Source organism: Drosophila innubila, assembly GCF_004354385.1.
Source record: "Drosophila innubila isolate TH190305 chromosome 3L unlocalized genomic scaffold, UK_Dinn_1.0 0_D_3L, whole genome shotgun sequence".
Classification (NCBI taxonomy): Eukaryota; Metazoa; Arthropoda; class Insecta; order Diptera; family Drosophilidae; genus Drosophila; species Drosophila innubila.
The window spans coordinates 10,591,452-10,613,360 of NW_022995376.1; the positions used below are offsets into that span (position 1 = coordinate 10,591,452).

The following is a 21,909-nucleotide window of genomic DNA, read 5'->3' on the forward strand; positions in this document are numbered from 1 at the left end:
GTCTGTCTCTCTGTGTGCCTGGCAAGCTGATGATTCTATTTATTACATGTCTCGCAATTTGCAATTCCTCGTGTGTTTTTTTTTTCGATTTTTTGTTAGCTGCGTTTTAATTATTTGGCATGCCGTTAGTTTTAATAAAGTTGCTAACTGTGAAACGACGTGACTGGAAAATGTGCCAGGAAAATGAGCATTTAATTCACAAAGGCGAAAGTGTCGGCCCGTAGGCAGAGTCTCAGTCTCAGTCTCCGCGAAAGCATCAGTTTCAGCTCCACGACCAGGTCTCCATGTTCAGACACATCTATCTGATTAAAATCTCAGCGAGAATTCACAGAAAATTCTTACACGCAAGAGTCGCAAGTGCTAAGAGCCAAAGACAGCTGAAAAGTTGCTGCGTTAACACCCATTTCCATTTCCAGATCCCCATCCACGACCAGGTCCATTTCCAAGTCGCAGCTCCAAGTGTGGAGCGCGCGTTTCATGCGAAATTTTATCACGCGAGGCATTTCCGATAAGCATCTGTATCTGAAATGCTGGGGCAGAGTTAGGACTCTGATTCTGATGCTCAGATCGATGATCGTGGTCCACTGATAGTAGCAACAACGCCCCACAACAAAACCAAACAAAGGTTTCAACCTTATCTGCAGCTGGGCATCTACAGAAAGAGATCGCGAGAAAGAGCAGAGAGAGAGAGGGAGAGATGGCCTCCTTGAACGCATTCCAAAGCGCAGTGGAAACAGCTTCCAGGCGCTGGCGCAAAGCACAAGAAAGTGGGCGTGATTCTTGTAGGGAACTGGGTGCTGGGTGCATGCAACAAGTGCCAAGTGTTTGCGCCAAGCGTTGATTGTTCTTATCGGCGGCGCGATCGACTCGACCAGACTCTGCAGCTGCAACTGGCGTGAATTGCATGCGTAGAGATGCAGCCTAGAGATTGCTCGCTCTTGTTGTAGTTGTTGTTGTTGCAACAACTCTCGATGTTGTTGCACACCACTTGTATGTTGCGTGTTGCTCGCGATCTCGAAATGTGCAGCAAAAAGTGCAAAAAAGCAAGTGATGAATGTCCGTGTTATGCGATCTAATGATCTAGAAATGAAGTTAATAAATCGTTTAACCAGCTGGCACAGCGCCAGCCAAGAAGATCCTCTCTCCCTGCTCCCTCTTCCTTCCTTCCTTTGCCACAAGTGCAACACTTTGCGGATGCTTGTTTCTAGCCTGTTTGGCAGCTCGACCACCATCAGCTAGAACATCTTGAGATGAAGGCTGGGGCAATGATCGTAATTTGCATAACTACTGTGCTTATAACTCCGTACATAACAAATTACAACAATTTGGTTTGCGCACATACCAAAGAGTCTCTGGAGAAAACTAGACGCGCTTAGGCAAATATTCTGGTTGCCATAACGGTAACAAGGCCAATAACATGCCACAACTATTTACCACACAGACCCACATCAGTCTTAACAAGAACAAGTCATTTACAAATCCACTAATCTTAGTTGTTCTTCTTCATTTATTTTTGTTTAAAAATGTTGCTTAAATTACATAGTGAGGGGAGTGAGAGGTGGAAGGAACTACAGTATATATTAAATAAGAGATGCAACACAAATGTCTTTAATTTGTGCTACAATTAAGTCTAATATAAATAGGCAGTCATTTAGTGGTTGTGTATGTTGTATTAATGTGCAATCTATAGCTAAAGATTACCAATTACATATTTAAACTGCAAACAGAAAGAGAAAAATATTAGTAAATTGATATATTTATTCATGTATTATCAATATTTACCTAGTATGTAAAATATATTAAGAAACCCAGAAGAACACACCCAAAAGAAAAACTGCAAATAGAAGAGAATCTTATTAGAAATTTGCAAAACGCTTTTAATCATATAATTATTATTAAATAATAAACTCAGTTATTAATTTTCAATCAAATTATTTCATTAGTCTAACATATGTAAAAACATCATAGTGAATTGTATTTATAATTGATGAATTATCTCAGTTTATTCTTACCTTTTGTGGTTTCTAAGGTGGTCCATTAAAGAGAGATCCGCAATACCCTTGTTTGTTAATAGAGCTGTAATTGTTATAAAATTGACATATATTAGCTAATTGATTTATTCTTTATAAACAATTTTTTTATTTACATTTCAAATCAGCAACATAAAATTTACACTAATCAAGGCATTTCATAGGTGTCCCAAGGTAAAAACTTAGCTCATCACAGAAAATATTTAACTGAATTTAAAACTAAACATATATTTACCTTATAAACTGTAGACAAATGTTGATAATGCTCTGTGCGAAACCAAAGTGCTTCTGAAATTAAAAGAATAATAAATTAAACAATTGTCAACAATCAACAAATTCCCCTTTTTTAATATTTTGTCAGTTGGTAAAAGTTTACACTAATCAAGGTACATTTCATAGGTGTCCCAAGGTAATTGCTATCTCATCACAAAAATTAACAAGTCTTCTCAAAAAAGCCTTTTCTTACCTTATTAGAATGCATAGCGGGTGCGTATGTCTTCCAGTTTCTTGCAGATTTGATTTGGTGTGCGGAACATGTCGCCGGCAATGCTCTTTTGCTTTCCTGCATCAATAGACAGATACTGCTCGCACAAGTCGCCGTCGAGGACATTCTTCACCGGGTAATAGGAGCTGCGGTAACTCAGATGATCCCGACCACATAGGGGTGGATTCTCATTACGCATGTGCATCTCCAGGTGCTGGAAGAAGTCATAGTCCTCTCGACTGGTAAACGGTACAAAGGCGCCAACAGTACCACTTAATGTGGAATAGATAAGAGCCTCGGAGCCACCCGGAATGAGCGTAGCCTTCTGCAGCGACATGATAACCTCGCCCACATGGAAGGAGCAGATATTCTCCGACTTTTGCGAGGCGCCCGACAGCAGGCCACGATCCCACAGCGACTTGGTGCCTGTTGGATCTTCGTCGACATCATCGGTCACCGAATGCGGCAGACGTTGAATGCTGAGGTTGCCAAACTTGTCAGCTATGGCAATGGTATCATAATCCAGCAAAGTAGTCGCAGTCACCCAACGAGGATGCGTGTCATCGGCGAATATGATGAGTTGATTCTCGGCCCGACGATAGCGTATAAAGAATACCGATTCTTGGACATCCGAGACATAGACACGATGACCCATAGCTTGAATGTTGACAATCTGGTAGGGAATGTGTTTATTCTCGCACTTGCGCAGCATCTTCTTCTTGCCCAGATCGTAGATTCGCAGCATACGGCCACAGCCTGCCAACAAGCGCCCTTGGAATCCACACAATGCGCCGGGAATCTCGTCTATCTCAGTGCGATGCAGAAACTCCAGACTTGTGCAGGTTGGATCAATTTTGTAGACATCAATGCATCCGCCCTGAGATATACGTGGATTCAGCTGCAAGTCCTTGGCAATGCCCACTGCCAAATAGTAGCGTCCATCTGCCGCAATCGAGAACTTGAGCAACGCCATCGACATGATAGCCTCGTTCTGTGTCAGCGGCACATTGAACATCGTCTGGCCTTGCATGGCATCCAGGCAGCGTATCTGTGATGCCCACAGTCCCAATCCTGCTTTTGGTGCAGAGAACACATCCTCTGGCAGCACCTCATTGATAAATGCATTCGCCATCTCTCGGGCCAGCTCTCGTTCCTCGTCGCCTGCAGCACTGCGCATCTCCTCGGCCATTTGCTCCTTGCGTGCACTCTTTGTGTCCTCGGTGTACGCATTGTGATCCGTTTCGGCAATCAGCATACGTCCCGTATCTGGATGTATGACAAATGCACGCGGCGTGTACTGCAGCGGAAAAGCCACCTGGTTGAAGACAGCGCCCAGTTTCTCGAGTGCCAAGATCCGCAGCGTGTTTGTGGAAATAGCCACAATACCCTCACTACACTGCTCGCTGGAAAAGCCCGAGGCGTACTCCAGCGTCTCATAAGACAGTGGCGTCAAATGGAATCGATTCTGATGGTAATACGATAGCCAGGTGCGGCTGGACATGGCCAGCACGGCCTCTGAGCCCTGCATCTTGATGCGGAACAGCTTCACCGGACGCGAGCCCAAGTAACGTGTTCGCGTATCCGCCAAATCCCCAGAGACGGGATCCAGCACAGTGCGCAGCAAGACGCCATTGCTTAATCCAATATTTAGATAGATGGTGCCTTTATTGCTGCCACCGCTGCGTTGAGCGGGCACATCATCATCCACACCGCCAGCTGTTGTGGTGCTCTCCGTGTGTCCCATCTCGACCAAACACAATGACTCGGCTGGCGAGGGCAAAGCCTGCATGGAGCACGGCGACAGGCAGTTATTTGGATCCAGTGAGAGAATGCGCACAGTATTATCAGCAAGGCCAACAGCCAAGAACCAGGAACGCTGCTCGCCTTCAGGCACTGTGCCCAGAGCCATGCACATGATCTCTGCAGGCATTTCCGATCGTTCCGTATACTCGTTCAACTCGCCAGTCTACGGAAGAGAATTACACATAAGTCATCTCTTTTAAAGGGCACTTCGAGAAGGTAAATCATTGTCTAATGAAAGCTCAGCACTGCAGGACACAAAGTGTCTCAACATGATTGTTCTTTTTCGTGTTTTTGTCATCAGAGCAATGTGAAAGAGACGACCTTCATCTTTAGTTATGTATGCTTACCGGATCCATTTCAAAGTAGACCAACTCACGACCAGAGAGCGTAATCACCACCTGACGTTGATTGACAGCGCATTTGGTAATCGATTTCTTGCCCGGAGCCTTCCATTCATTCACGCGCTTATCGGAACGTATATGACGAATGCCATCTGGATAGACTTGGACCAGAGCATCATCGCCTAATGCGGCACAACACAATGTAGGTGTTGTGCCTAGGAAGCCACTGTCCGTTACTTCCTCAACGGTTTCACCAATGCTCAGAACCAGCGTGGCATTCACGAAGGATACAATGATATAGGCATCGAACTCGTCTAAAAGTAGGAAACACAACAACAAAATGATTTCACATCAGTTAAAAGTTCTTCAATTTAACTTAATTTATAAGGCATTTTTTTAGTTGACATTGAATAATCAGTTTATCAAATTGTAATCAATGGATAATTCAGCTGAAACACGGTTGATAAAGAATCGCATCATGTTCAATGTCAAAATCTTAAGTATTAAAATTCATATAAGTTGTATTTTGTAGTACACATTTGTAGTAGTATCTGTTGACTTAAGAGCTGCAATAATGTTGCCTTACCTATCAATTCACAAAAGACAAATATAAATTATAAGTATTATACGAGAGTCAATTGGATAAACTCTGTTCTTATATCTGTTCGATAGTCACACACAACAAACAGTTGACACACGTCTGTGTTTAAGCGCCTGAAATAAGAGAGAACTGGTGGTTGATAACTTGTGGCTTTTGGATCGTGTTTATATATAGGCATATGAACTAGGATTGTTGATACTATCAGCATAAAAGCATTAAATTATCAAATTCGTTACTCAACTTAATTAAAATTATTAACATATCAACATTCCAAATAAATCCTATATACATAGCAATATCATTTATTTATTGTTTAGCTTGGGGTATCGTGTTCTGTATCATCAATGCACCAGTTGAATTATTAGAAACATTTCATTGCTAGCAAACTTAGATTCTAAACTTAATAGTAAATATGCGAAAAGATAAATTAAAGCATGTTATTGGACTCACCATCAACACGTTTCTTGACAGTCCAAACGGCATTTGGATTACCGGGCAGCTCAGAGACGGCCATCTCGGATACCTCGAGGCCATGACGCAGAACACGCAGTGTTGAGCGTGGACCACGACCACAAAGCACATACAGCTGTGGTGTGTCCTCGTTTGCCAAGTCAGCCACCTGTGAGGTGATAATAGGTGCAAACGAGGGCAACTCATCGACCAAGACGAGATTCTTCAAAGCACGTGGAGCAAAGAAGAATGTTTCACCCTCCTCCAATGGCATGGCAGAGCTGAACTCGGGCTCATCATCGTCATCGCCCAGATGTGCAATCTGATACAGATAACTGTGGACAAAAGACAGATTAGCTATGCTGGAACAGATACCTATAAGCAGCTTTAACTTACTGGTTGCCAAATTCACTGGCTACAAATAGAAAGCCTGTCTTCAAGACACACATTGCCGTCGCTGGCGGCACAGTATCAAAGTACTTCAGCTTGATCTCCGACACCACATCGTCATCAGTCTCTAGGGTGATCTTAAAGATATCACCCTGCTCGGTTTGCAGCAGAAAGAAGTACATGCTCTTGGTGCGATGTGTTGCAGAGCATATAAAGATCATGCCACGTTCCGGATCATCCAGATCATTGCGACGACGCGGTATAGGACAGCGTATGTCATGCTGATCGCCCAAGTTCTTATACGTCAGATAGTTCTCCGAGCAAATGAGCACACCCGAAGGTCCGTCATTGCCACCGGGTACAGAAACCAAGAAGTTGGCATGCTCTTCCAATGGTTCAGAGTATTTGCGAACCACGTGGTTCAAGCCAAGATCCAACTCGTAGAATGTGAGCGTTTGTTGTGTGCGCTGAGCTGCATCACCTATCAAAAGATAAAGAATAATAGATAAATATTAAAACATAGAAATAATAATACCATAAATATGTATATGTTTTAAGATTTGAATGTGGGCCACAAATCAGTGAAGTGCTGCTAGGCAATTACAGCAACACCAATGGTTCAGTGGTCACATTTATCTAGCGCTCAGTGTTAACAGTATTCCTGCTGTATTAACCACAGTCACTGAGTCTAAAGGCGCCAAAAATAAACAATTTCAGAATGGTTGATCGATCTTACCAGATGGATCCAAGTCAGCCTCCTCATAGTCGATTTCCAGACATGCAAACATGGGATTATCAAAGCCAACGTCCACACCAACCATATGGTAAGTCAGTGTGTTTGACTTGTGTGCTTCCAGTGGCGAGGATATGGTGAGTCGTGCCTGTGTATCGCGATTCATGATGTAGGCCAACTTTTGCTTCTCCACGGCTCCAATCATCACTGCACGACCTTTGGGATCAATGGCAAAGTATTGACCCGGCACAATGCGGCGACATCCGGACTTGCCAAAGGTCTCCTGGTGCACTTTCTCCAGCGCATTCTTGCTGGGAATGTACTCCAGAATAACAATGCGACCAGAGTCAGAACCCACAACGATATAGTCTAAGATGATACAAAGGGAGAGTCTAAATTATAGACACGATAGTTATAAAAAGGTACAGTCTGATTTGAGGTTGGAAACGATTGTAACTCGAAGTTTCAGTTCGCCATACCATGTGGTTAAGGGTCATGGCAAATGCGACGCCAAGTTAAATTGTTATCGCACACAGACACATTTAATTAGGTCAAACTGGGAACAACCACACAAAGAGTTGCCTCAATTGGGTTTCGTGCTTTAAATCTAATCTATATATTAAATAAAAATGAAACCCACCTTTTGAGCCGCCCGTCAGACGAAAGGCCATCAGTGCACGTATGCAGCCGAATATTTCCGTAGACATGAGCGTGTGAACTTTTCCGGTATTGGGATCGGGACGAAGCAGTTCCAGCGACTTGCCACGTGACAACAGCACCTCTTGCTGCTTGCCGCCCGAGAAGTTGCCGTGCACCGCGTGCGTGACGCCGGTGCCCTTCTGCAGCGTCAAATTATACAAGTACATGATGAAGCTGTACTTGTAAAACTCAACACAATTGCACTGTAGGAAAAAAATTATTTATAGTTGAGGTTAGAAACGATCCGGTTCATTCAACATTAAAAAAATATATATTTATAATAAATATGTACTACTTTGGAAAACCAAGGCCACAGTAATGATAGTCGTGTCGCCTAACGATGCTTAGTAAGCAGCATTTAGTTGTTAATTTAGCACGCCTTAATTGCGACCAAACAGCAGACATTTCTGCTTTTCTGGAGATACTTTGTGCAAAACTTTGAAATAATATTAAATTCAACTAGCTTAGCGCTTAGATAATTACCTTTTACTATTTTATTCAATGAATTGACACATTTTAATATTGATGCGCTTGGATTTAACTTTTTTCACATCAGAAAAGACAGCGCCATTTTCAGAGCTGCCGCTTGGCTTGACCGGTGAAGAAAAAGTGGACGGAATAAAACGCGGGAGGCATTTGACAGAAGTCGTCGCAGAGTTGCTATGACTTTGATAGCGATAACGATATCGAGAATTTTTTAGTAGCCCTGAACTGCGAGCTGCGATGACAATAGAAATAAATAAAATTTAACTAATTAAATGAACGTTCAGCAGGTGGAAATGGAGTCGGAGAGAAATCTTTATGACGAAGCCAACGATAAAATCAGACTCGGCAATGAATTAAAGAAAGCATTGGTCGAGTTTGAGGATATTGCTGGTGTTTCAAAAGTGCAAAGGAAAATCCAACAGGAACTGAAATTCTTGGAGAAGGTCTAATTTGGTTTGATTGATCTGATTGGAATAGTGACTAATACATTTTATTTTCAGGTTATACGTACCAAAACATTAAAGGAGAATCATATAACCAGCAGTAACTTTGTCAATTATGAATTTCTTATAAAAACATTGCGATTGCAACAAGGTGTCGTGGATATAAATGCAGTATTTCCACTCGAATCGCGGGATAATCCTCTGCGTGTTGACATTGTGGCCAATAACGGTCTAAAATGGATCAAGGTGATTGCTCGCAATTCCAGGTCTATCGAAGACGCTGCCAAAGGATGTGTGAGCTTTGGTGCACGCAGCGTTCTTGATCAGGCAGAGGATTACTTGGAGGCCAGCGAGTTGCACTTCTGCATGTTTCAGCGTCCCAAGGTAAATACAAAAAATGATGAAATTAGCTTTCGTTTAAGGCAATGCAATCCTTTTTTTTAGATAGTCTTTTATTTCTCCAACAAAATTGATAGCTCACTGCATGAGGAGCTCAAGGGAATGGGAGTGCAAACAGCATCTCTAGAAGAGCCTGATCTGGATGTAGATCAATATGCAACGGCGTCGGAGGAACTCAATCTGGATGTCACTACAATGCTGGCCTATTGTAGCGCTCTCACAAACGGACGTTGTAATTGGGTATTCAAGGAACCGCTTTTAACCGAACAGGCCGAAAAAGAGCGCGAAGTTCCAGTTAAGCCTATGATTGAGAAAATCCTTCAAGGAAAGCGACTGGTCTGCTGTCAACTGGCTTACGATGCTTTTCAAAATATTCTAACGGTTTTGGGTGGACCCCATGAAAAGGAAATTGCTGCCGAGTTTTTGAAAAACGTTACAGTTTATCCGAATGTTGACACGATACCTGCCGAGTTCTCAAATATAAGATTTACGGCAAATGTTAATGAGCGAAGCTTAAAGATCTTTAGTTTCGGCATGGAACGTAAAATATTTACAGTTACATCAAACAAGGCGTTTGTGAGATCAGCCAAGATGCAGGTGAGTGTGTTTTGCCTAATTAAAGTTTTATTTAAATAACATTTATCTCTTTTTAGGGAATAAACGTACCCGTATTTGTACATGCTTCACGAGCACTCACTGAAAATAAAGAAGCAACTGCTAAGCCGCTATAAATAAAACATTTTTAGGACAAATTGTTAACTTTATATTAAATATATGTACACGTAATACATAAAAACTAAACTTTCACGTTAGTTTAAATATACCGCCACGATAATGTCTAACTAAAGTTATCGATAATCAGCTGAGAGACAGGGTTGCCAAGCAGGTGACGTACTGCGCAGGTAAACAAAAACAGAACTAGAGAAAACATGGATTGTGCTCCGCTGAATTTGGTAAATTGAAAAAATAAAAATATGCTTTGTCTTTTAAATAATAGAGTTTTTCCTTGTGTTGTTAATCGCAGGCACATTTTCATGAACGCCGGTCGGAGCGATTTATGCGTCATCACCGCTACGAAGAGGCAATTAAGGCCTTGGAAACTTCGCTGCTTTATGTACAGGACGCCTATAAAAACGTGCAGCTTCCCAAATCGAAGGAAGTGCTGGACACCTTAACGCTTGACTTTCAGCGGAAGCTACGCCAAATCGAAATGCGGAAAACCCAGCACGGGCTTACAAAGATGAAGGATTTTGTGCAACTGAAGGAAACTAGTCCCATGTTGCCATTACGGCCGGAACACGGCGTGGGATCAGCGCAATCCGTTGCCAAGGCCATTGATAAGACCGTACAAGATTTTGATGCCAAGTTTATATCCACGGCAGAGCGGATACCAGCGACACCAGCTCTAGTTGAGCTCAAAGTGGAGACTATGATCAAGAGCAATCCGCAGGCGGAGAGTCAAGAGTTCCAGGGACTCTCCTCACTGGAGAGAAGCTCTGAGAATGACATGCCATCTCTGACTCCGTTGGAACTGCCCTCGTTCGATTATACAATGTTCACCAGCTCATCGGCTCCTTCGTTGGCCAGCTACATGGGATTGGCCGAAAGCTTTCAAAAGTAGCTTGAGTTTGTGATATTATTTTAAATTAAAGCCACTTTTAGTATTTATGTAATTTAAATGATAAGAGTTTTATTTAGCTAGCAAACCCTTCAACAGATCATCCATGTCTGTCTCGGTTTCCACATTTTTCAGGAGCAATAGAACCTGTGCCTCCATTTCGCACATAATCTCTGGCTTCTGGTATGTAATTATGAGTGTGTTGAATTGATGATGTGTGCTTATATTAGCCTGGATCGGCGGCATGCCACAGCGATCCAGATCAGGTACAGGAATAACCTTGTAGTACTTTTTATTGGTAGTGCGCACCACAATCGCATGCTTTTCTGGATCGGCACTGACATTGTAGACATTTAGCGAATACGGCAGGTTGCGTATGCGCCACTCGATGTTCTTCTTGGTCACCCGCTTGGTCAGCAACGGAGCAGAGTTGCTCTCGCGCACTGTGAATTCAGATCCAGCCATGTTATCCGCATCACCACCGCCAGCAGAGGTTCCCTTATTGCCACCACCCCAATTCAGCTGTCTTGGCTCATCACCCAACTCTATTTCCCACTCCGGCTCTCCCATCAGCTGCTTGCACTTGCGCCAGGCGCGTCTCTGCACTATTCCCGTATCCATGTTGTACTCCTCGGCCATTTGCCGCCCATCTGGAAACTTGTAAAGAACTTTGCGCAACCGGCCGCTTATCATTGAATTCTTTTCAGCGGATTGCAAATAATTCAACCAATTTTGATAGGACATTTTTTCGTTAGCAACTAAGACTGAAACTGTTTTAAAGTATGTAAATTGAACTGAATTTGATCAATGGCGCAAAAGCACATTTCGTTGTGCCTGGCAACCAGGGTTGTGTCAGCTCAGCTGTTTGCTTTTGTTTACAAGCTTATTTCGGGGGCTGCCAACTCGTTGCAATTTGTGTCAGAAAAGTTGTCGGCAAAGTTGACGTGGCCGCGAATGACCGCATAAAATATACGCATATTTCATCACTTGCAGCTGTATTTTATTGGTGTTGCTATTTAAAGTAAGCCGAATCACGGTTCTTAGTTTATAAATAGCTGCACAGCCTAAACTATACGTGTATATTTCATACTAATTTTTTCACATTAAAAAATTATTTGCAGCGCACTTAAACGAAAATTGCAGAAGTGAGAAACGAGAAATCGAAGAAAATACATTTTAATTGGTGTTAAATAGGCGTAAAAATGAGTCTTGTGTGGACTTTGATCGCCACTTTTCTGTACGCAGAAATTATAGTGGTTTTGCTGCTGGTGCTCCCCATCGCCAGTCCGTACAAATGGAGCCGATTCTTCAAATCTAAATTCCTGGCCATGTTGGCACAGCAGGCGCATCTCTACTTCTTCCTTATTATGGGTGTGTTAGTGCTGTTCCTTCTGGAAGCAATTCGTGAGATGCGCAAGTATTCCAGCCACGAGAACACTGGTGAGGTGCATCTGAACGTGGAGATGCAGCACAGTATGCGTCTCTTCCGTGCTCAGCGCAACTTTTACATTTCCGGCTTTGCGATTTTCCTGGTCTTGGTCATTCGCCGGCTGGTCACACTGATCTCGGCACAGGCAAGTCTGCTGGCCCAGAGCGAGGCTTCCATGAAGCAGGCCCAGAGCGCCACTGACCGCGCCCGTTCCCTGATGGCCGTGCAGAAGACGGACACGGCTAAGGAAGCTACCGAAGACACAACTCTGAATGAGGTAAGTGAGAATGATCCCATTATCCAATTGGCGTTTCGAGTTGTTGCACACCGTCCTCCTGCAGCCCAGGCATGTTTAAAGAGCTTCGCAAATCCACCTAATACTTTGTTCATTAGCTACTACCAAGCTGTACAAAATGCGTAAGATTTGTTATGATACCCACATGGAAAGTGTTGGGCCAACAACAAACATAGAAACCAGAAACAAAACCAAACAATTCAAGTAAACCTATCGTAAACTCTTTAAACAGTTGACTCGCCTGCGGAAGCGTGTGCAAGGACTCACCGCCAGAGTATCCTAAGCATTCGAACACATTCCCAAACACAAATCCCACCCAAAACTCAAAAACACAAAACTCAAACCAGCTGAAACTCGTTTTACAGCTCAACAAGCTGAAGGAACGCGTCCAGGAGCTGACCGCCGACTTGAACCGCGAGAAGAAGGACAAGGAAGCAGTCAAGTCGCAGGCTGAGAGCATTAACCGTGAATACGATCGCCTCACCGAGGAGTACAGCAAACTGCAGAAACAGATCACCATTGGAGCGGCTGGCACCAAGGATGATTAAGCGAGGCGAAAAATAAATATTTATAAAATGATAAGACTTAAACTTGGCGGTGGGGGCAAAGGCAGCAAATGCAAAATCTTTAAAGATTAAAAGAAAGATTATAAACTATCAAATCGAAAACATACAAGTACATTAAACACTTTATTCTCATAGATAACATTTCTAAATAGTAATTCTCTCACGTCCCAAGTTGTATTTTGTACACTTTGCTTTATTGCGTAAATGTTACTTTTTTGTTTGCCGCAGTTTCAGTTGGCGACTCAATAAATAACTCAATAACTTATTTATATACGAAATACAATTATCGGATGATTCATACATAGTCCACATCATGCTGCGAATGCTTATCAACTCGCTATGACGTCATTGATGGCAAACCCGCTTTGGATTTCTGTTGTCGTCTTGCCGTCGCCTACTCAAACCAGAAACTCACTGAGAAACTGGGAGTGTTAGATCGCACGTAATGCCACCACTTTGGAGGCAAATATAAACAATCTCCAGGTTGTAGCAACAGCTCATAAAAGTGAACTCTGCTCAGCAGGGGAAAGCGTTCAAAGTCCGGATTGGCTGCATCTATTTGCGATGTATTCCCAAGGAACTCACTCTCGTGTGCATAAAGATTCTCTGTATCTGCAGGTGTTGCCAGTATGATCCTTTTGCTTCCAAAGACCTGGCATAGCAAATTGTGCTTGGGATCTGTGTGCATGGGTGACACAGTGTGCTTCGGACCAAGCCAAGCTTTGATATCCACAGGAGATGAGTTTTCAGCAGACACGCTGCAGTAATCGGGAACACAGATGTCCGCCTTTAAGTCTGGGATTTGGCCAAAGAGCTCGTGCTGCGCCAGATACTCTATTTCCAGCTCTGCAGTCTTGTTGTCTTCGCCAAATTGCCTGTACAGGAATTCACGGATCTTAACCAGCTGCTGTGACCATTCATCGCTGGCATAGTTGGAGCCAATCTCAATGGGCACTGTGCGATTGCCCGCCACTTTGAGTAGGTAATTCAAATCACGCCATTTGCTCAAAGCTGGCCAGTGATTAATCGTGTTGAGCAGCAACGTTGGCTGCAGTGCCTCATAGCAACTCTCACGAAATTCTGTTATGCTTGGAGCATCCAGTTGGGGTATATCACAGCGGGACACACGTCGCTGCACTGCTTCTAAAATGGGCAACGGCGTCGGGTTGATCTTTGTGGCATCTACATCCAAGTACTTCATCAGTGCAGCTTGTAATTCGTTACAATTCTCATACAGATTATCAGTGCATCCCAGAAGCTGTGTCTCATCAAGAATGCCACTGCATTGCTCACGTCGCTCCAAGCTGGAGTTTTCCAGCAGCAGAAAGAAAATCTAATGAAATTAAATGCAATTTAAATAATTGTTTAAAATCATCAGATAATCTCTAGATCACCTTGAAGTAGCAGCCAAGTGCATAGATTTTCCTTATTGTCAACGACACACTACTAAAGTGTCCACTGTGTATGCGCTCCCAGTACTTGTCCACCAAAGCCTGTACTAGATAGGAGACTTCCTCTTCATCCTCCTCGTTTCTTCTGCTTTCCAGCTGCAATTTCTCAAAGTGATCTGCAGCCCGCTTAAGTATGTAACGTGCCTCAACTTCATTCCCCAGCAGATTTGCAATATCCACAAAATGCGGCAGTAATTTCGTGAGCTCTGATAAAGAGGCCTCAACTGTAACCATTCCCAAAAAGGAAGTCTTTCAAAGTTAATTCGCGGGATATGCAAACACCGGTCGAGAACGAGCTTGCCAGTCCGTTTATTGTTGCGACAAGACTATTAAAACAAGTTGCCAGCACTGAAACTAATTTGTAAATCAGCTGTGCCATCAATAAGATATATCACCCAAAAATATATAATCGGGGGATAGTATTTATCGATATATCAATGATATTTCACTGCGCGCCGGAAAAAAAGGTAATCCAACGTTGTCAAGTTTTTAATGGAACCAAACAACAAAAAAGCAAAGATGGTTAACAACAAGTTTAAGCACAACAAGAAGAAGTACTACCAACAAAGCAAGAAGCAGGTGCTGCAGGCTGGCCAACGCGGCTTCCTTGCCACATGCAACATGAATGAAAAGGCATGTGTACGTGAATGCTACAATCTGCTTAACCACTACGCCGACGAATTGTACGGACCCGAGGGGCAGGAGCCCGCCAAAAAGCAGGATCCGGAAGTCAACACCAAAGAGGAATGCAGCGATTCCGATAGCGACTTGGATGCCGCGGTTGCCAAATGCAAGGAATCGTTTAGCCAACGTAAAGTTCGTTTCCAAAACGTGGAGACGGGTACAACTAACTGTTTGTTCATCCGCACGCAACTTGAAGATCCAGTGGGACTGGGCAAGCACATAGTCAATGACATTACCGTCACTGGCAAGGCCATGTCACGATTTGTACTTCGTCTGGTGCCCATCGAAACTGTTTGTCGGGCCAATATGCCGGATATCACCAATGCAGCTGGTGCACTGTTTGACAAATACTTCCTTAAGGAAGCCACCACATATGGCATCATATTCAATCATCGCTACAATCAACAAATCAAACGGGATCACATCATCAAGGAACTGGCCGAGCTGGTTAACTCCAAGAATATTGGCAACAAAGTGGATCTGCAGCACGCCAAGAAGTCAATCATTGTCGAGGTGCTGAGAGGTTGGTGCCTGCTCAGTGTCATTGACAACTACTTGGACTGCAAAAAGTACAATTTATCAGAGCTGGCAAATCCGGGCGGACAAAAGACAAATGGAAATGATGAAGACGTAGCCAAGCCGGATGAATCTGCAGAGCAGAAAGCTGACGAAGAGAAAACTGACGAGAACCCCGCCAAAACTGTTGATCAAGTTGTTGTCACTGCTGAGAACTGAATAAAATGTACTATAAATTTTGTTTAATTGCTTGTGTTTGTCTTATTCCATAAACATTTACGCTTAATGGCTAACTTTGGAGTGTGTGTGATGTACCATATACGTATCCGTATCCATATCCTCTGCCATGTTGTGTCCGGTTCTGATTTTTCTTTACAAATAAATTATAGTTTGACTAGAGCCTCTCAAGCACTGCGCTTTAACAGCAACTTCACAATCCCGGCTATTTTCTCATAGGCCATAAACATCAGCGCCGCCGTCAGCACCGTCTGCAGAATCTTAGCCTCCAGACCACGGAAGAGACCAGCGATTCCTTGATGCTGCAGTATGCTGACCATCAGCTCCAGCATGCTGGGTGTCTTGTTCTTACCCGCCTGCTGGGAGGTGGAGGGTCCGCTTGACGACTCGTTGGTGCGATGGCGCTGCTTGGTCTGCACCAGCTGCAGTGGATAGGTCAGCACCGTGGCAAATGCCTTGGCAATGGCGCCAATCACAAAGAAGCCCAAGCTGCCGATTTCTCCGCCCGTGAATGTCATAATGTTACGCTTGAGAAGCTCGTACATCATGAACTGCAACGCCGGATTCGAGACCAACATAAGCGAGGGAATTGTGCCAGCCCACAAACCCGTCAAGCCCTCCGTTTTGGCCACATACTTCAGTCCCTGCAGGAGACTCTTGTAGTGCTTGTTGACATCGTCGGAGGTGCCGGCCACATTGCGCATGCGCAGACGCGTATTGACCACCCAGAATGGTGTTGTCGAGAATACATTGATGATGCCAGCAATGCTGCCCAGTAACAGATCCTTTAGGGCACTCTGCTGGCCACGCACACCATTGGAGGCGACCATCTTGAGAGCATGGAATGTGTAGAAGTAGACGAAATTTGAGATGCATAAGCTCTGCAGCACTGGGCCAAGTCCACGGTACAGAGACTGGAATCCCTCGCCAAGCACAATCTCTTTGATTACCTGCTTCGTGCTGCGCACCTCGCCGCTCTCCTCCACTGTGAATATCAATAAGTGCATTAGTATACGTTATCAAATCATATTAAATTAAAAAGCTAATGAAGTTTGAACTCTTTGAATATTTATCTACTGTGTCTTATCGTTGCTATTAAAGATTGACAATTGAGGAATGTGGAAACTTACATTGTAAGCGGGAACGCACTGTGTCCAGTGGATAGAAGGTGCTCATGGCTATGCAGCCACCCTGTACAAACACACAATTAGACACTTTGCATTTTGGAATTTGAACTTTAATCCCATTGTTTTGATTGGATACTTACGGCTGCGCCAGAGACGGCATGCACCCAATTTTGATAGCTAAACACTTGGCTAAGTTTCGATTGTGCTACCATTTTATTGCTGTTAATTTATTAATGATGCGAATTCCAAGTTGACAGCGGGGCACGTCCGGTGGCGTCTTTGCACAGCTACTGACTGATTCAATGACTGATCAGCCGACCGACTGACCGACACACGCCGGCTAAACAAAAATTCAAACGACGATTTTACACGCTAGACGCCAGATTAGATTAACGCAGCTCCAGACCGCACTTTTTGAGTTATACTCGGCGTCGGTGCCACTTTGTTAGTGGACAGCAATTCTATTTGCGTTTCTTCAGTCAATGACTAATGAATAACAACATATGTGCATTAAACAATGTTAGCGCTTCCAACAAATATTTTGCTGCTGTTTATCTTTTTTTTATTTCAGGGCGAGCGGTTCAGTGTTGAAAAGCGACTGTTGGTGTCGCTCATTCAGTTGTCTCTTTCGCAGTGCTGTAAACTGCAAAAAGCCGCCAACAATTTAGTTTAAAACATATATATTTTATTATATGTTTAGCTTACATTTTCTATCATTGCGGTCAATATCTCTTAACTTTAGTTCAATCAATGAATTATAAATAAAAAGAATTGTGCATAAAACAACGTGGGTGCTTCAAAAAAACTATTTTGCCTCTGTTTCTCTTTCTATTACTGAGAGCGCGGGTCAGTGCTGGAAACTGACTGCTGAGATTGCTCATGCAGTTCTCTTTTGTGGTGTTAAAAATTGAAAAAAGCCGCCAGCAATTTAAATTTAAAAAATGTTTATACATATATTTGCTTAAATTTTCTAAATTACGTAATTACAGTTAAAATTATATTTAATTGCGTACACTAAAGCAACTGATCGATAAGGCACTTCTCCCGTCGCGGCTCCAGGCGTGGCTTTTTCATAAAATTAACACCCGTTTCGCTGCTGCTGTTTAACAAATCAGCTGCTTTGCGTTTTTGATTCTGTAATAAAATTATAAATTATTAATTTAACTAGTATTAAAAGATTACTTTAACTTACTTCGTGTTCCTCCTCGGTGAGCGTGGCAAAGACAAAGTTCTTGGCCTTGGCTGACTTTACGGATACAGTGCCCGCTGTTCCGTCCACATCGCCAGCACCGCCTTTGGTCAGACCAGCTAACTTGGTCAGTGTTTCCTTGTCACGCACCAGAAAGGAACCACGCACCGTCTGCTGCTGCGTTGGGTTAACGCTCTTTGAGATCAAAAACGGAGAACTCTTCTTCAACTCAACGTTTGTCTTCTTAGCCGTAATAATATTGAGCTTACGCACGTGGCCACCAGCTGAGTTCGTGTTAGCCACAGCTGGTGACAGAGGAGAAGCGCCTCCAGTTGTCTCCTGTATATAAAAATTGTTAGCAAGTGAGATATTTTTAAGTGTGGTCAAGTAACGATTAGATTTACCCCCTTCAGTCCCTTCTCCAGCAGTAACTGTTCTCTCTCGAAGCGAATTTTGCGCCAGAGATGCTCGTTCTCCTCGTCTCCGCTGCCCTCGTTGGCATCGCCATCAGCATTCTCATTGCGGGATTCATCTAAGCTAAAGCCGGCTCCGTTTTCAGCATTCTTCCAACGGAACTGACGCTGTCGAACAGCGCCTTCTTCATCCTCGAAGAGCATTTCCTGAATCTTGCGCACCTCTCGTATATCCTGATCCAGCATCTTGCGGCTGTAATTAAACGGTTATTAAATGAATGAAAGCCAATTTGTGGTCTCTACTCACGCATGAATCTGTCCCAGTTCGTGACGTATTTTCTCTTTATCGAAGTCATCCTCGTCGCCCAACTCAATGTCATATGTGTCCATATTTTTCTCATCCTCATCAGCTGATCCCCATTCCGATTCTGACAGTTCAGCTTCCTTTTCCACAAAGTTTGCAGCTCGTAATTTGCGATCCCTTTTCGTCATTTGGACTACAACTTCGTTCTCCTCGGAGTCATAGTCAACAAAAGATTCGGGTACTTCCTCTGCTGCTTCTTCTACTTCGCTTTCGAGTTGCTCCTCCTCTACGGAATCTTCATCGCTCTCTTCGTCGTCAGAGAAACCCAATTTAGCCTTCTTCTTTTGCCTCTTCTTGGTCAACTTTTTCTGTCGCGTCTTCTCTTCCTTAAGCTGCTCTGCAGGCTCCTCTTCGCTCGACAAGATCTTATTCGTCGCCGGTTCCGGCAACGAGGTCGGCTGTGTTTCAAAGCTGCCGGAACACAGCGCCTCCAGTTCATCTGGTGCTTGACTGTTGGACGTTGCTTGTGTTATGGGAATCTGACTAATGAGAGCTCCAACCGTTGGTGCCGCCGATGACACCTCTGATTGTGTAAATCTGCCAGAGCACAAGCCGAGCAATTCTTTCTCCTCGTCGCTAGCAGTGCGTTCGATCTCCGTGTCGAATAGTTTGTGTGCGGACAGCTGCAGCTGGGTGGCCGTGATCGGAGCTGCATTAGTTACCTTGGGTGTCTGCAACAAATCGACGTCTTCCTCGTCGGAATTGTCGTCTTGGAATGCACGTATAATGCGATTCTTACGCTTGCCTGTCTGCGTATTCTCTTCAGCTTCGCTGTCTTCATCGCTGTTGTTGCTGCTTGATGCTTCCTCATCCTTGGCTTCTACTTCATCTTCGGCGTCGGCTTCCTGCTCTGCTTCATCAGCGGATTCGGCTGCTCCTTCATCATCCCCAGCATCTTGTTCTGTCTCCTCGTCCACTATTTCCTCATCATCATTGATAATCACTTGACTTTTGACTGGCTTTTCATCTGGTTCATATTCTTCATCCATATTCATCTCCTCGTTTTCATCTTCCTGTTCCATTTCTTCCGCTTGCTTTTTGCGCATATCCTCCATACGCTTCTTGGTAATTAAGGATTTCAGTTGTTCCTGCATTTTTGTGAAGGCAGCGCCGGGTTTTTGCTCCTTGTTGACAGGTTCCTCCTCATGCAGATGTATGCTGACCTTGGATAGCTCCAGCTTGCCATGTGAAGTGGACAAAATGCTGTGTAGGAGTCAAGTTTAGGAAGGTAATCTTACTAAATGGTTGTTTTACTTACTTAACCGTCTCCGTGGTCTTGTGCTTCTTGGCTTCACGTGTCTTCATCAGTCGCTGCAGCAAATCGTCTACGCCAGTTGGTTTCTTGGGAAACATGTCGCCCGTTTCCAAATCAATAACCATGTTGGCATCTCCTTTTAAAGAAGGACTAACATCGCAGCTCTTCTCATCTCTCAGACGTCGAATAGCTTCTGTAATCCTTGGTGTAGAAGGTTTAGACGGCGGAGTTATGTTCAGTGTGCTTAGATCAAGTTTAGGCAGTTCCACAACCTCGGTTACTAGCATCACTTTGCTAGGTGAAATTGCCTCTGCTATGAGCTGGGTTTCTGGCACAATCTCTGCCTCGACATCAACGGAGTTTGCTTCATGATCATCTATAGGGACATCTGCTGCTGACTCAGACTCTGGAACGGCTGAAGTATCTTCAACTTCATTTGCTAGCTCTCCGCTTTCTGTTGCAGTGTCCAGCACACCTGCATTATCTTTCAATTCCATAGGCTCATCCTCTTCAACGTCATCTTCTTCGTGCTCTGATTCAGATTTGAAAAACTCTGTAGCCTCTTTTGCCCGTTCCTCCATCAGCTTGCTGCACAAATACAAAGTGGAATTAGTGCCGATTACTTGGCTGGTCAAGTGGAAGCCACTTACGCATATGCCTGCAACTCATCGCTATTCATACGCAATGCCATCGATTTTCTGGGCTCCTTCTTGGCGGGCATGGGACTGCCGCCTGCCATGGCCACTGCCAGCGGCTTGTTGATGGTGCGACGACTGAGAAACTCCTTCAGCGTGCGCGGCTTGGGCTGATGATAAGGTACACTAATGTGCGCCTCACGTTGCAGACGCTGTTGCTCGCTCTGTATGGCCTGCATCGCGTCCAGCGCCTTCTTCGCCGTAGCCTACAAATGAATAAAGCAGTTAATGTCAAGATAAGTTCAACGTTGGGTTTACTCACTCGCATGGGCTTGGATTTGCTGGACTTGTCCTTAGGAGCATCATTCCTCTCCTGCTGCTCCATGGGCTCCTCTTCATTGCTGCGTTCTGCCTCGGATTCTGAATCGACAATGCCTTTCAGTTTATTGCTTGATTCTTCATCGCTGGATGACGCACTGTTCTCTTCTTTCTCACTGTCCATTCGTTGTCGCTTCTTCTTGGTCACATTCCTGCTCATCTTCTTCTCCTGCTTCTGTTGCTCCTCCTGGCTTTCTTCCTCGCTGTCAGTGTCGATAATTGCGGATATCTTCTTTTTGGACTTAGGTTTATGATCTTGTTCTTCATTCTTTTGTTTAGTTGCTCCTTCCTCTGCTTCCACTTGCTCCTCCTCGCTTTCAGAGTCAATAATTGCCAATATCTTTTTCTTAGATTTGAGCTTTGACTTTTCTTTTTCCTCCTGGTCCTGCTCTTTATCTTCCCCCATTTTGGCTTCTACACTTTGTTCCTCCTCGCTTTCAGAGTCAATAATTGCCGATACCTTTTTCTTGGGCCTTGGCACCACATTTTCCCCCGTCTCCAACTCTTCTTCTGCTTGCACTGATTTTGCGGTTGCTGCTGCTGTTCCTTTATCAACTCCACACTCTTCATCGCTATCTTCTAGCCGCTGCGCCCTGCTCTTAGGTGAAGTTTGTTTACCTGTTGGCGCTGGCGTCTCATCATCTTCGCTGTCCGACATTATCAATGTATTGCCACCCAAAATATCTTCGACCGACACGTTCTTTTCGTCTTCGTCGTCAACTTGTAGCTTTTCCATGGAGTCGTTTTCTTTCTCGCCATTTTCCGCTGCTGTTGCAGTTTCTGCAACTGTTTCACTCATTTTATTGGATCAGCAATAATTCTATTAAAATAAAACAATTCTGCAGTTGAACACGCACACAATCATACGATCTGCAGCCGAATTTGGCGCGAAA

The 21,909-nt window shown here is 44.0% G+C and overlaps 9 protein-coding genes and 3 non-coding genes across 13 annotated transcripts; 4 read left to right on the forward strand and 8 right to left on the reverse strand.

Annotated features, from left to right (window-relative positions):
* Positions 1-1,479: 1,479 nt before the first annotated feature.
* LOC117788635 (splicing factor 3B subunit 3) lies at positions 1,480-8,162 on the reverse strand. Of its 2 annotated transcripts, XM_034627465.1 has the most exons (11): positions 8,015-8,157; positions 7,473-7,734; positions 6,836-7,201; positions 6,106-6,580; positions 5,710-6,044; positions 4,665-4,972; positions 2,497-4,480; positions 2,266-2,318; positions 2,013-2,076; positions 1,783-1,834; positions 1,480-1,717 (listed from the first exon to the last, which is right to left on the reverse strand). In XM_034627465.1, exons 2-7 carry the CDS (start codon positions 7,696-7,698, stop codon positions 2,501-2,503), a joined length of 3,690 nt encoding a protein of 1,229 aa, XP_034483356.1. In that variant the 5' UTR covers positions 7,699-7,734; positions 8,015-8,157; the 3' UTR covers positions 1,480-1,717; positions 1,783-1,834; positions 2,013-2,076; positions 2,266-2,318; positions 2,497-2,500. The 2 variants fall into 2 exon arrangements, with proteins under 2 accessions (XP_034483356.1, XP_034483357.1); XM_034627466.1 differs by lacking the exons at positions 1,480-1,717; positions 1,783-1,834; positions 2,013-2,076; ... (1 more) ...; positions 2,497-4,480; positions 4,665-4,972 and adding an exon at positions 5,332-5,372 and having other exon boundaries at positions 8,015-8,162.
* LOC117789300 lies at positions 1,903-1,976 on the reverse strand. Its single transcript, XR_004617863.1, has one exon. It is a non-coding gene; the product is annotated as a small nucleolar RNA Me28S-Cm788 (small nucleolar RNA).
* Positions 2,150-2,233, reverse strand: LOC117789308. The gene has a single exon (XR_004617871.1). It is a non-coding gene; the product is annotated as a small nucleolar RNA Me28S-Gm3113 (small nucleolar RNA).
* LOC117789309 lies at positions 2,383-2,464 on the reverse strand. Its single transcript, XR_004617872.1, has one exon. It is a non-coding gene; the product is annotated as a small nucleolar RNA Me28S-Gm3113 (small nucleolar RNA).
* Positions 8,163-8,248: 86 nt separating the features above from the next.
* Positions 8,249-9,660, forward strand: LOC117788637 (UPF0415 protein C7orf25 homolog). The gene is made up of 4 exons (XM_034627468.1): positions 8,249-8,460; positions 8,518-8,844; positions 8,905-9,456; positions 9,513-9,660. Exons 1-4 carry the CDS (start codon positions 8,290-8,292, stop codon positions 9,588-9,590), a joined length of 1,128 nt encoding a protein of 375 aa, XP_034483359.1. The 5' UTR covers positions 8,249-8,289; the 3' UTR covers positions 9,591-9,660.
* Positions 9,661-9,726: 66 nt separating this feature from the next.
* LOC117788641 lies at positions 9,727-10,538 on the forward strand. Its single transcript, XM_034627471.1, has 2 exons — positions 9,727-9,812; positions 9,884-10,538. Exons 1-2 carry the CDS (start codon positions 9,789-9,791, stop codon positions 10,478-10,480), a joined length of 621 nt encoding a protein of 206 aa, XP_034483362.1. The 5' UTR covers positions 9,727-9,788; the 3' UTR covers positions 10,481-10,538.
* LOC117788640 (protein DPCD) lies at positions 10,528-11,299 on the reverse strand. The gene has a single exon (XM_034627470.1). It carries the CDS (start codon positions 11,219-11,221, stop codon positions 10,550-10,552), a length of 672 nt encoding a protein of 223 aa, XP_034483361.1. The 5' UTR covers positions 11,222-11,299; the 3' UTR covers positions 10,528-10,549.
* A 74-nt stretch (positions 11,300-11,373) lies between these two features.
* LOC117788639 (B-cell receptor-associated protein 31) lies at positions 11,374-13,034 on the forward strand. Its single transcript, XM_034627469.1, has 3 exons — positions 11,374-11,498; positions 11,599-12,183; positions 12,567-13,034. Exons 2-3 carry the CDS (start codon positions 11,680-11,682, stop codon positions 12,747-12,749), a joined length of 687 nt encoding a protein of 228 aa, XP_034483360.1. The 5' UTR covers positions 11,374-11,498; positions 11,599-11,679; the 3' UTR covers positions 12,750-13,034.
* On the reverse strand, positions 12,858-14,539 carry LOC117788636 (bifunctional peptidase and arginyl-hydroxylase JMJD5). Its single transcript, XM_034627467.1, has 2 exons — positions 14,162-14,539; positions 12,858-14,100 (listed from the first exon to the last, which is right to left on the reverse strand). The coding sequence occupies exons 1-2, from the start codon at positions 14,450-14,452 to the stop codon at positions 13,162-13,164; spliced, it is 1,230 nt and encodes a 409-aa protein (XP_034483358.1). The 5' UTR covers positions 14,453-14,539; the 3' UTR covers positions 12,858-13,161.
* Positions 14,540-14,660: 121 nt separating this feature from the next.
* Positions 14,661-15,664, forward strand: LOC117787851 (THUMP domain-containing protein 1 homolog). The gene has a single exon (XM_034626469.1). It carries the CDS (start codon positions 14,711-14,713, stop codon positions 15,635-15,637), a length of 927 nt encoding a protein of 308 aa, XP_034482360.1. The 5' UTR covers positions 14,661-14,710; the 3' UTR covers positions 15,638-15,664.
* On the reverse strand, positions 15,644-17,279 carry LOC117787850 (peroxisomal membrane protein PMP34). The gene is made up of 3 exons (XM_034626468.1): positions 16,923-17,279; positions 16,786-16,846; positions 15,644-16,640 (listed from the first exon to the last, which is right to left on the reverse strand). The coding sequence occupies exons 1-3, from the start codon at positions 16,992-16,994 to the stop codon at positions 15,823-15,825; spliced, it is 951 nt and encodes a 316-aa protein (XP_034482359.1). The 5' UTR covers positions 16,995-17,279; the 3' UTR covers positions 15,644-15,822.
* A 486-nt stretch (positions 17,280-17,765) lies between these two features.
* Positions 17,766-21,909, reverse strand: LOC117788262 (claspin). The gene is made up of 7 exons (XM_034626959.1): positions 20,961-21,909; positions 20,654-20,904; positions 20,007-20,591; positions 18,692-19,951; positions 18,376-18,637; positions 17,975-18,310; positions 17,766-17,916 (listed from the first exon to the last, which is right to left on the reverse strand). The coding sequence occupies exons 1-7, from the start codon at positions 21,813-21,815 to the stop codon at positions 17,797-17,799; spliced, it is 3,669 nt and encodes a 1,222-aa protein (XP_034482850.1). The 5' UTR covers positions 21,816-21,909; the 3' UTR covers positions 17,766-17,796.

Bases quoted from the DNA above. Each gene is read 5' to 3' on its own strand.
- LOC117788636 (XM_034627467.1), bottom strand. From the start codon at position 14,452: ATGGTTACAGTTGAGGCCTCTTTATCAGAGCTCACGAAATTACTGCCG. The intron at 14,101-14,161 runs GTGATCTAGAGA...TAATTTCATTAG, and splicing joins CACTTGGCTGCTACTTCAAG to ATTTTCTTTCTGCTGCTGGA.
- LOC117788637 (XM_034627468.1), top strand. From the start codon at position 8,290: ATGAACGTTCAGCAGGTGGAAATGGAGTCGGAGAGAAATCTTTATGAC. The intron at 8,461-8,517 runs GTCTAATTTGGT...TTTTATTTTCAG, and splicing joins AACTGAAATTCTTGGAGAAG to GTTATACGTACCAAAACATT. The intron at 9,457-9,512 runs GTGAGTGTGTTT...ATCTCTTTTTAG, and splicing joins TGAGATCAGCCAAGATGCAG to GGAATAAACGTACCCGTATT.
- LOC117788262 (XM_034626959.1), bottom strand. From the start codon at position 21,815: ATGAGTGAAACAGTTGCAGAAACTGCAACAGCAGCGGAAAATGGCGAG. The intron at 18,638-18,691 runs GTGAGTAGAGAC...GTTTAATTACAG, and splicing joins GAACTGGGACAGATTCATGC to CCGCAAGATGCTGGATCAGG. The intron at 18,311-18,375 runs GTAAATCTAATC...TTTTATATACAG, and splicing joins TGGAGAAGGGACTGAAGGGG to GAGACAACTGGAGGCGCTTC.
- LOC117788635 (XM_034627465.1), bottom strand. From the start codon at position 7,698: ATGTACTTGTATAATTTGACGCTGCAGAAGGGCACCGGCGTCACGCAC. The intron at 7,202-7,472 runs GTGGGTTTCATT...GTATCATCTTAG, and splicing joins TCTGACGGGCGGCTCAAAAG to ACTATATCGTTGTGGGTTCT. The intron at 4,481-4,664 runs GTAAGCATACAT...TCTCTTCCGTAG, and splicing joins TCTACTTTGAAATGGATCCG to ACTGGCGAGTTGAACGAGTA.
- LOC117787851 (XM_034626469.1), top strand. From the start codon at position 14,711: ATGGAACCAAACAACAAAAAAGCAAAGATGGTTAACAACAAGTTTAAG.
- LOC117788639 (XM_034627469.1), top strand. From the start codon at position 11,680: ATGAGTCTTGTGTGGACTTTGATCGCCACTTTTCTGTACGCAGAAATT. The intron at 12,184-12,566 runs GTAAGTGAGAAT...CTCGTTTTACAG, and splicing joins AAGACACAACTCTGAATGAG to CTCAACAAGCTGAAGGAACG.
- LOC117788640 (XM_034627470.1), bottom strand. From the start codon at position 11,221: ATGTCCTATCAAAATTGGTTGAATTATTTGCAATCCGCTGAAAAGAAT.
- LOC117787850 (XM_034626468.1), bottom strand. From the start codon at position 16,994: ATGGTAGCACAATCGAAACTTAGCCAAGTGTTTAGCTATCAAAATTGG. The intron at 16,847-16,922 runs GTAAGTATCCAA...GTGTTTGTACAG, and splicing joins ATGCCGTCTCTGGCGCAGCC to GGTGGCTGCATAGCCATGAG. The intron at 16,641-16,785 runs GTAAGTTTCCAC...TGATATTCACAG, and splicing joins AGTGCGTTCCCGCTTACAAT to TGGAGGAGAGCGGCGAGGTG.
- LOC117788641 (XM_034627471.1), top strand. From the start codon at position 9,789: ATGGATTGTGCTCCGCTGAATTTG. The intron at 9,813-9,883 runs GTAAATTGAAAA...TGTTAATCGCAG, and splicing joins ATTGTGCTCCGCTGAATTTG to GCACATTTTCATGAACGCCG.